This window comes from Rutidosis leptorrhynchoides, chromosome 6 (assembly GCF_046630445.1).
Source record: "Rutidosis leptorrhynchoides isolate AG116_Rl617_1_P2 chromosome 6, CSIRO_AGI_Rlap_v1, whole genome shotgun sequence".
Taxonomy (NCBI): Eukaryota; Viridiplantae; Streptophyta; class Magnoliopsida; order Asterales; family Asteraceae; genus Rutidosis; species Rutidosis leptorrhynchoides.
Window position 1 is genome coordinate 443,698,333 of NC_092338.1, and position 11,133 is coordinate 443,709,465.

The 11,133-nt window shown below is 36.6% G+C and overlaps 1 protein-coding gene across 4 annotated transcripts; it reads right to left on the minus strand.

Annotated features, from left to right (window-relative positions):
- Window positions 1-372: 372 nt before the first annotated feature.
- Window positions 373-5,949, minus strand: LOC139852308 (protein transport protein SEC23 A-like). Of its 4 annotated transcripts, none has more exons than XM_071841579.1 (6): window positions 5,791-5,949; window positions 4,368-4,908; window positions 1,861-3,681; window positions 1,571-1,687; window positions 1,402-1,473; window positions 373-757 (listed from the first exon to the last, which is right to left on the minus strand). In XM_071841579.1, the coding sequence occupies exons 2-6, from the start codon at window positions 4,845-4,847 to the stop codon at window positions 617-619; spliced, it is 2,631 nt and encodes an 876-aa protein (XP_071697680.1). In that variant the 5' UTR covers window positions 4,848-4,908; window positions 5,791-5,949; the 3' UTR covers window positions 373-616. The 4 variants fall into 4 exon arrangements, with proteins under 4 accessions (XP_071697680.1, XP_071697681.1, XP_071697682.1 ...); XM_071841580.1 differs by lacking the exon at window positions 5,791-5,949 and adding an exon at window positions 4,998-5,081; XM_071841581.1 differs by lacking the exon at window positions 5,791-5,949 and having other exon boundaries at window positions 4,373-4,536.
- Between the last annotated feature and the right edge of the window lie 5,184 nt (window positions 5,950-11,133).

The following is an 11,133-nucleotide window of genomic DNA, read 5'->3' on the forward strand; positions in this document are numbered from 1 at the left end:
TTATTAAAGTTTTGGCTCTACATATCTTGATTCCTATCTGGATTTTTCTTCTTTTAGATGTTTAATCACTATCAATTTCGTAGATTAATACGAGTATACAATGTATGCAAAACGTCTGCTTCACAAAGAAGTCGTGTGCTTGAACGCTTCTGATTACTAACCCTTTCAATTCATAGTAGTGCAGTTGCAATATACACTTTACAGATGCAGAAGTGTTCGGTTTGAGTATATATATACGTAAAAAAAAATCAGTTTCTAACACCTTAAAGGTGTTCATGTCAAGTCAGATACTGCAACTTATATGTGCATAAGATCAACAACATATCTATATCTATATCCATAAAGTGCTTGTGAAATGCTTTTCTGATGTCATTATTGTATTAGGGAAGCCATAAATTATGAACCAACAAAAAGTAACTCATTTTTCTTTTCTATTGTGTTCCGACTTATTTCCCCCCGTGCTTCATTTGAGCATCCAAATCCAATGTAAAAAAAAAAAATTAAAAAAATTCCTAATCACCATTTGAAAAAAAGGGAAGAGAAAGAAAACCAAAAGATGTTTGTATGACTACTGGATTTGAAACCAGCCAGCTACACGAGTCCAAAATCAGAACAATTAGGTTGGTTCAGGTGCTAATACTACTTTGAGACTACGCATCCATTCACTGAAGCTCGGTTCATCAAAGTGAATAAAACTACTTTTCAGTTTTGTCCTTTGTTCGCCACTCAATGTTCGTAGCTGTGGAAATCTTGCTTCCTGTCAACGCAAGTATCCACTCAACCGTTAGTTTATTTCATGGGTACTAATTTGGGTAGTTTAGTCATGTTGGCGAGAATGTAAGTGTAAACATAGAAGACATGTCAAGGTAAAACAACAAGTTAATCCATCTTTTTCCTATTTCTTTAACTTCACCTATAATCAAAATATTACTACTACATGAATGAACCCAATTTGCCTTTTTAAATAATTAAATTGTGATGAAAAATTCCCTCGAAAGTTTAACTGCAATTTTTGAACATAATGTATTATAACCCAAAAGAATACTAGATGGTCAGATGGGAGGATTGGACTGGTTAGGAAACTGGTCAAAAAGGATCCTTTAGTAAAGATCAAAAACGGGTCTGCTTGACCTTAACACAATTCTTTGTCTTCTTCGTTTACAATAAACGACTGATGCAATACAAATGATTACAAAAAACAGTACTTTCAACAACAACAACAAAAAAACAAAACATTTGAAGACAACTTGAGACGTTGCATGCTTTAAAAATACACTAAGAGCGACATTTATCCTGTTTTACTTGTTCATATTTAGATTTGACCAGTTTGATATTATAGATATCACCCAAATCAACACATTCGTAAGTACATATATATCAAAAGTATTAAAGTCAGCTCACTTGCTCATAAGGAGGGTCCTTGTGTGCAGGTATTAGCCGAGACACGAAATACCTCGCCTGAGAGCTGCCCTCCTGTTATAAACCATACCATAAAACGTTTCATAAATTATCAAATACTTGTATGGTTCAAAGAAAAAAAAGAAAAAAAAAAAAAGATAACAAATATTACTTTAAACGCAAGAATTCGAGGAGCCGGGAACCTCATCTCAGTAAGTTCCTCCGCCAACGTTCTGCAGGCTGCTAAGGCTGACGCACTTCTTCCATCTTGAGCGGCAAGTTCCGCACCCTGATTACAACTCACCATATTAAACCATTAAATAATATAAAATTATTATTATTATGCTATTTTATTGTCAACATATATATATACATTTTTGTTCATTAATCAATAGAACATAATTTAATATAACGTTTCTTGATAAAGCGATTTAAGAAATTTAAATAAGATAAGTAACTTACCAACCATATGAAGACATCTGTCCCATGATCAAGAACAACAGCCGCATCAGACTGCATTACAAGATCATGAGCCGGCAGCTCCTCAAAAGTGCCACCTTCACGATGCATAAGACATCTAGGGGCCACCATTCGAAGAGACAAATCAAACGACCCATTCAAAAATATATCTCGCAAAACCGACCTCTCGTCCTCGTGTCCCACAATGCTACCCAACAGCGGACCCCTCCTTAGATGAAATAATAGCTCAGGTAAATTAGACAACTCCTTTGGAAACTGGTAAAGTTTCGATTTTGGCATTTGGGATCCAAATCTACTTGTTATATCTTTTATTCTTTCATCTACTGTTTTCCGCATATCAATTGCATCTGCGAAATTTTTGGCCCGTAAAAGACTCCTCTTAGCAATAAGAACAGCTGCCACTTCATCTTCAACACTATCAAGGTAAGCCGAAACACTATCGGTTGTCGGCAATCTAACCATAATAACCCTTGTGATATCCGCTTGGTACAAATTCGAAAACAGAATCCCGAACTGAAGATACACGTAATCACTTTTAATGTTTCCGTGTGTTTCCATATACACTGCAAAACACTGTGTTTCTTCCACACTTAGCATTTGTATTGAAACTGAAATATCATTCTTAAAAGCTTCATGATTATCCGTATGTGCCTCCTCACCTGGGCCTATAACTTGAGATACGCTGATGTCATCCGAACAATGTATCTCCATCAAACCGTGAGACCCTGCTGCGCGGTTACACGCTCGCTGAAGATTCACAGCGAAAGCCTCACCGAAATCGTCATGCAGAATTAAGATCCCGCCAGATGCTTTTGCAAGAGGCTGTAAAACAGGAACTCTAACAGGACATGTTCCAGCACATAAGATGTCGATTAAAGTATTACACTTACGAGCTTCGCGGCCCAAATGTTCCATCCATTTTAACGCGGTTTTCTCCATGTGGGGATAGTTTGGATGACTAAAAGAATGAGGGACGTATCCGGGCCCACGTGTATTGGGCCCACCAGCACAAACAATTATTCTGTTACTACCTCCAGGTTTTTTCAAACCCCCTTGTGACATTTCACCTGATGGTCCTTGAATAATCGTTAAAGCAACCTCTATTGCAACACCCATGCAACGGTCTCTAGAAGCTTCCGGAAGGTTCAGTTTATACGGACTCAAAGATGAAAATATGGAATGTGCCACAGGTAACGAAGCGTGAATTGGACACATATAAAGACCAGTTCCATAAACAAGTTGTTTCAACGACTCTTGACTAGGAGAAACGTCGCCCGGTAAAACATCCGCCGATGCAGTCGATGGTTCAGAAAAATCGTAAACCGAAACCGCGCGTCCGTATAATACGATCCCGATTCTTGTTGTGGGGGGAAGCGAGTCTAGAAACGCATGTAACGAGCTTTGTAGATGCTGGAGATGCGGTTCATCTAAACAATCATCAACCACGAGAACGATCGGTGCCGACATTCTTGAATCGGTAACGGGAACAAAACCCGGTCTTCTGTTCCCCGTTTGAACATAATCGACCATTGGAAATGCTAATTCTGGTAGATAAAGAAGCTCTTCTTTAGTGGAAGATACGTATTCGCCTTCGCTACCATTCAGATTTCGGCATATTACACACTGCCATTGCCCTGATCCAAGTAAAATGTTGCAATAAAGATTTGCATAAGCTCCACAATTTTCACAACGATGTGGGTCCCGATGAATTATTTGGGGACCTTGCAGGACTTCGCGTCCTGGAGAAACCAATGCCCCAAAACCCATGCTTGGTACGTTCATGAGTTTCTTTTGTTTCAGTACCTACATATACCAAAGAAAAAGTGGTTCACATCTATAATCTTCACGTCTATAATCTTTCTTTATGCTAAAGGTGGCAATATGGGTGGGTTGGGTAACAGGTCTTACTCTCAATGCCAATCACAAGGGTTCCATCAAAATCTTTGTCAATCTTTTTATATAGAAAATAGAAGTGACCCGTCCATATGTAATATATGATTACAAAACTACAGTATTAAAGTATAAATCAGATTGTTTGGATAGAAGCCGCTTAGAATTGTGTGCTTTTTAATATACGTTAAACAATTTCCAATGCGTTTGGTTATTTTACCTTTTAGGTAATATCTTTAAATGAACCACCCAACCCATTATAGATCAAGTATAACTAAATGTACAATTACAAATATGAAAAAGGTCAAAACTTTGACCTCTAAATTATCCCATGAGTGATGGGTACCTCTCAAAGAAAGTTACAATAGACAAAATCACACTTCCACTTCGTTTCTAACTTGTACTGCTCAAAAATGACTTTTAAGAGTACATCCAACAGGCTGAAAGAATTGAATGTTTTTTATGAAGGCTCTCAAAAAGTAATCAGTTTTAGTAGTAAGAATAGCCAAACAAGAAACAAAAGTAAAGTAAATTTCTATTTTTGCAGCTTTCCTCAAGAAACAAAAAATGTTTATGCGTATAATTAAAGATAGGAATACCTTACGTGCTGAAAATAGAACATTTGGTGCATCAGTAAGAGACACCATGTCCTCTGCATCACTCGTCACGTGGCGTTTAAAATCATTCGTCCCCTCTGAAAAACTTGATGGTGGTGAAGCAGACAAAGATGGAACTGCAGAGAACGCAACTGGCTGAGGAGTCGATGGAGACGTTCTAAACGGCATGGCGGCAGGTTGTACCGGCGAAGAAAAAACAGGCGGGCCTGGCGGGGTGCTGAAATGTGGAACGGGGCTTCCCGTCCTTACGTCATTTGCAGACAAAGGCAATTGTGAACCTTTTGTAGAAGGGGAAAGGGAGAGTATCTGGTTGGTTTGTATAGTGGGTGGTGTATATATGGGGCCCGGGTTAGGTGTAAAAATCGGACTTATTGAACCAACAAGTCTACGTGATTGTGCCTCGGGAGTAGATGGGGTGATTCCAACAGGGTATCCAGGTGAAAAATTAGGTTGGTCGGCCATTGAAGCTCATATGTAAACCTAGGCCTTACTGTAAAATTCTTGAGCTGGAGAGACTTATGACCTGCTTGATAACAAAAACTGATAAGTGTTTGATAGAACATTGAGTTTAATGAATTAAAGACTCGATTATTTATTTGTTTAGTAAATCACCACAATTTCAAGAATTGATCATTTTAACCATCTGAAGCATCAATAAGAGAAGAGTTTATGAAATCTTGAATACTTTAACACAACATAACTCTGAATCTGAAGCAACTTTTAGAAGTTAAACAACAATTTGATAACCAGATATGAAAAACACACAGATTCAATGAACAAAGAGTGCCCGATAATGCAAATATAGTATTCCACTCAATTGAGTGATTGCTCAGATAATAGTCATTGCAGTTAATCCAACCGAGTGATTGCTCAGATAGTAGTCATTACAGTTAATCTAGCACATTACTAAATTGGTATTGTTATGAGAATTGATTACATCAAATACTCATATATACCTACTCATCATATATGTATATCTATATTATGTATGTATACCTAACAGTAGGTTTATAACCAAACATTAACTACTTGAGACTATTGTAACGACAACTAACTCAAGGGTGAATTATACAAGCTGAATATTTCACCAAAAATCGGATGATTAGACGTATGCATTGTAAAGATTGTCAATTCAGTTAGCCAATTACAAAGTATCAGATCTTAATTGACGAATTAATTAAAACCCTACATCAAATTACGATCTTTAAATTAAAACCCTAGATCAAGCAATCGATCAGATACAAATTAAAGAAACGAATGGAATCAATGACATGAAAGATTGATCTGGGTCGAATAACAATTGAATTATAAATAAAACCCTTGGTGGAATTGAAACAAATTGGATTAGGAAAAAAAACCCTAAATTTGAAAATGGAGGTTGAAACAAATGAAAAAGGAAACTTACTTTGAGGAATTGTGGGTTTGACGGATCGTTGAATTGAAAAAGACTGGAAGAATTGTTGGATTGGTTTCGAGTAATTGAAGAGATGAAAGAAATCAACAAAACCGTGGAAGGGCAGTAGTGATTTTGCAAACAAGTTAGCTATATACGTCCAACACTCCTACCCATCCCAAATCAATATTTACCTTCCTACTACAAACTAGTAAAAAAACAGTGATTTAGAGTCAAACAAGTTCCGGATCGGCCCGCGCGATGCGGTCGGACTTTTCGGGTTGCGTATTTATATTTAACATAGCGTTATGTGTTATGTGTTTACAGAATTAAAAATGTGTTGTTACGGGTGCGTTTGGATACACGTGGTTAATACCTAGTATGCCTAATGGCCTGCACGCTTTTAACGTCAGGTCGATCAGGAGAATCGCGTAAAAAATGAGAACGAAACAATCGATATGATGTAGTTAGTTTAGGCTGTTTGTTATTTGTGTATGTATATGTATGAAAGATAGCCTGAAATATTTAGCGTTTTTTAAAAGACGTCCGTTTCGCGTATAGTTAGTTGCACTGTGTTCGTAAAATTATTTCGAGTTGAAAGGTGATGTCGGAAAAATTTAACTAGCGGCAAACAGAAATATGTAGCCCGAAATATTTAGCGTTTTTTAAAAGGCGTCCGTTTCGCGTGTACTTAGTTGCATTGTGTTCGTAAAAATTATTTTGATTTAAACCGTGTTGTCGGCAACACTCGGGACGAGCGGGAAGATATGACCCGTTTAAAATTTGGGTGGATTATGTTTTAAGGTTTTTTAATAAAATAGTGAATATACATTTTTAATCCCTGCGAATTTTCAAATTTTACCCTGAAGAAGGGGGCGGAAGTGAAATTTACTTTTTTTTTTTTTTTTTTTTTTTTGTTCATGTCATTTGAAACACACGGGAGGTCAAAAGGACCAAACCCCGCTAGACATTTAGTAGATATTTAGTAGATATAGGATTAATTGTGCATACTATATACTCCGTACTTTTTTGTAAAAGAATTATTTTATTAACTACGATCGTACTTTGACCTACATTTATTTAAAAATCAAATTTGTGCGTCAAATATTTATAAGGTGATGTGGTAAAATCCGATTGAAAGTTGAGTGATAAAGATATAAATTAAAGAAAAAATAAATGTGGTATGAACTTGTGAATGGTTGAATTTTTTTTTTTTTAAAGGCAACTTGTCGGCATCACTCATACATGACTTAACCACGCTACACTAGTGACTCACGCTCCAAGGCTGTTTGCATCTCACGCTACACTAGGGGCTTCACCATTCCGTCACATTTGAACCAGCTCAGTTGATGAGTACTTTGACGCTCCGATAGGTTTAGTCTAAGGGATTAGTATTAAAGAACACAAAAGATAAATAATTACGATATATCTTTTTTATTATTATTTTTTAAAAAACTTGCCTTTTCGTTACTACATTACTGGTATTATTATTATTATTATTATTATTATTATTATTATTATTATTATTATTATTATTATTATTATTATTATTATTATTATTATTATTATTATTATTATTATTATTATTATTATTATTATTAAATTATAAATGGAATGCTAACCATGGTTGTGCTATATTATCACTTGTAAGAGCATTGGGAGTGATACTCTTGTTCGACGTGTTCAAGAGTAACATACTAACATTGGGATTTGACAATTCTTTCACTCGAGGCCAACGTTTCATTTGTAGTTTCTTTGGTGTTTTGGAGCCAAAGTTGCAAAAGTGACATTGACATCAAACCATTTGACCGGGTTTTTTTCGTTGGGATTTGAAATTGGATTTGGACTCGGACAACTTGCTTGAAGCTGATATGAGAGTAATCGAGAAGCGAAAGAGAAAAATTCGTGAGAAGTTGGATTTAAGTTTGGACTCAAACTCGAACTCGAACTCGAACTCGAACTTGAATGCTTGATTGTATATTTAGCATATTTATGTTTGGTTTCATTAGAATTTTAGTATAGTTCTGTTTTTAGTTTTACCTCTATTTAATTATAAATGAAAGTTTCACTTTTATCCATTTTCATATTAAAGTCAAATAGTTAAATGACCATTAAAATGAATTACATAATAAGATAAGTATTACTGTATTAATCATTGTGTTGTTAATCCAGTGTTAATGACACATACCCCTTTGTTAGAGGTTGGAAGTTTGATTTTATGGGGTGTCAACATTACACACGATGAGAAGTTGTGATGTGGTCTAGCGGTTGGTGGCCTGCTTCCTTTAGGGGAGGTCAGGAGTTCGACCTCCGTTAGCTACATATTAAAAACACAATTTCATCTCTGCCATGAAGTATCCACCCATGGCACCTTTCCCATATCGTTTGGGGGGTAAAGGGGAGGGGGGTTTTACATGGCCGTGCCCTTGGATCGGTTTCAAGGTTTCCTCCCGGGCAGCGATGGGGGCGGGGTTATTATCGTTGTATCGGCATAGTCGAAACGGGAGATGATCGCAACGGGTGGTAAAGTCCCCCTCGGGTGATCCCAATCGCTGTTAAAAAAAAACATTACACACGATGATATCCTTGATCTTGAATCAACACAAGGTTCCCTTTTGCACATAGCAACGCGGATGAGAGGTTTTACTGGTCATATACCCGAATTGGTCCAGGTTTAAACAGTTGTTAAATAAAAAATATTGCTGAGTATTATAAATTTTCAACTAAATACTCTTTCACCTTTTAGGCCTTAATATTTATGTAAAATTTTTAGCTGAATACCTAGAATTATCACAACTCATTGTGTTCTAGTAGAACTTGTAGTAGTAGATAGAAGATTTGTAATTACCCAAAAAGCTAATAACCCAAAAAGCTAATAACAAGAGTTGATTTACGCATCTGATTGGCTCTGATTTTTTTATCTTTTCTCCCATTGGTTCCCTAACTATTCACTTTTCATCTCCAGGCTTTTTACCTCACAAACCTTTTACGACCCTCTCCTTCTCCTAAACTCTTCGCATGTTCTCCAGCTCTATATCTATGATTCGTGTAATTAGTCTACTCCCTAATAACCTACTCTCATCTTATGCGCATGTTCTCCATCTGTACACCTACGGTTCGTCTAATCACTCTACTCCCTAATAACCTACTGCGTAAAAAATAATGCCTCATCTTATCGTCTTTTTCCCCAAATTACTCACCAGTTCTCATCTACCGTCTTTGAAGCTCCAAGATTTGCTATCTTAACGTATTGCTATCTTCTTCTTCTTTTTTTTTTCTTTTTTTTCTGTTCTTTAGCTTAATTGATGTTTGTTTTACCCTAATTCTCTAATTGCTTTTGCAGATTTTGCCCTTCGTTGTATTCCAGGTAATGTGATCACTCCTGTTACATTTAATATTTTTTCTTTTATCGATGTCGTTGGCTGTCGTTTTGTTTTTCATCTACCTCTTTGCGTGATGTTGATTTGCTATCTGATGTCTATAGCGCTGTATTTTTTTGGCTTAATTATTTGAGTCTAATCATGAAACATACAAGAAAAAGAAAAAATTGTGACGGTAGTGTAGATGCCGGTGCTCATAGTACCGACAGTGATGGTGGTGTGTGTGACGACCCGGAAATTTCTGACCAAATTTAAACTTGATCTTTATATGATCTCGACACGATAAGCAAAGTCTGTTAGGTTGAGTCTCAAAATTTTGAACTGTTTAATTGACCATCGACCGTTCTCGACGATTCACGAATAACTATTTGTAAATAGATATGTATATATTTAAATAAATATATATAATTTGAAATATAATTTATGATGTAATTGTTAGAAATTAATTATGTAAAAATAATAATTATGTAACATCCTCAATCGGGCCTAGTTGTAAGATTACTATTTTGCCCTTAAGTTTGTATTGCGTTATTATATGCTTTTATTTTTATTTAATATTTATTATTAAATAATGATGTGGTTAGGACCATTTTGTGACAAGGGTCACAGAACATGTTTGTTTATTTAATTTGGACTTCGTTTGGGTCTCCAAATGATGTACGAAAGATATCAGATAACTGATAAATACCCGTGTGTCACACAGTGTGAGAATTAAACCCACTTTAGATGACTTAGGCAGTCTCTCTCTTGCATTTTCCAGATCCTTCCCAAACACACCCGTTCTTCATCTTCCTCGCCTACAATCAAACTCAAATCCTTAATCTTTAGCTAGAGCTCAAATTGTTCATATCTTTGTGTTCCTTGTGATTTACTGATTCTTTTAAGGTAAGAATCACAAGCTTCCATGCTCTAATCTTTGAGAAATTTAAGGTTTTGTGTTAGTTTTGTAAAAAGCTTGAATTTGTGTCAAAACAAGTGATTTAAGTGTTGTTATGGTCAAATTGTTGTGGGTTTTGAGTCTATAACAAGTAGTGAACAAGTTGTGGTCGATTTTGGTGTTTAAAACGAGCTCTAGATCGAGATTTGAGGATTTCATCGTGAAGTCCGTAGCCTTTGTTCAGTTTCTGATGAAGATGAACACACTCGGCCGACTGTCGGTCGACAGTCGACCGACTGAAGGTTGAACCGGCCGATTGACGAAGACAATTGACCGACTGTTGAGTGAACCGACCGACTGAGATTTACCTTCGGCCGATTGATGTAATACCAAATGAATCGACCGACTGGGAAGGTCAGTCGACCGACTGTAAGAGTCAGTCGACCGATTGAGTGTCCAGGGCAGAATATTTTACCTAAGTGTTGATTTTTAGCCGTTATGCTGCTCGTTTGTATTTCGGTGTTTAGGATGTAAATTTTGAAAGTGCATAAGTGTTAAGCAGAAAATTTTTAGCGGACAGTTTTCTGACAAAATTTTATGTATTGTGTTATTTGGTGTTTATGGACATAAACTAACTCGTGTATATGTATTTCTCAGGAGAAAAGGAGAAAGAGAAGGTTTAGTGATTAGATAGCTAAACACCTTCTTGTTTGCTGGTATTTGGTGAGTGGGACTAACTGGAGAATATAGTATATAGAAGCATGTTATATTATGATTGTCATGCTTGTTAGATATACTTATTGTTGTGGTTAGTTAGTTGTTGTGATGACTGCATGTTAGTTGATGCTTGTCTGCTGGAGCCCAGTGCGTCCCTATTGTGTGGTAGCCTCGGTAAGAGAGATCAACCTGCGGGTTGGGTTCCTCTGTGGTAGCCTAGACAGCCGTGGTGTATATATATGTGAATGACGCGTCCGTCGAGTGTGGATTATGTATATACATACGGTGGTGGAGGAACTTCTGGTAAGCCCCAGTCCGATCAGCTGGTGGTTAATGGTTTGGCCGAGCCGCCAGAGTCTCTGTAGACGGCACTTGGGTGAT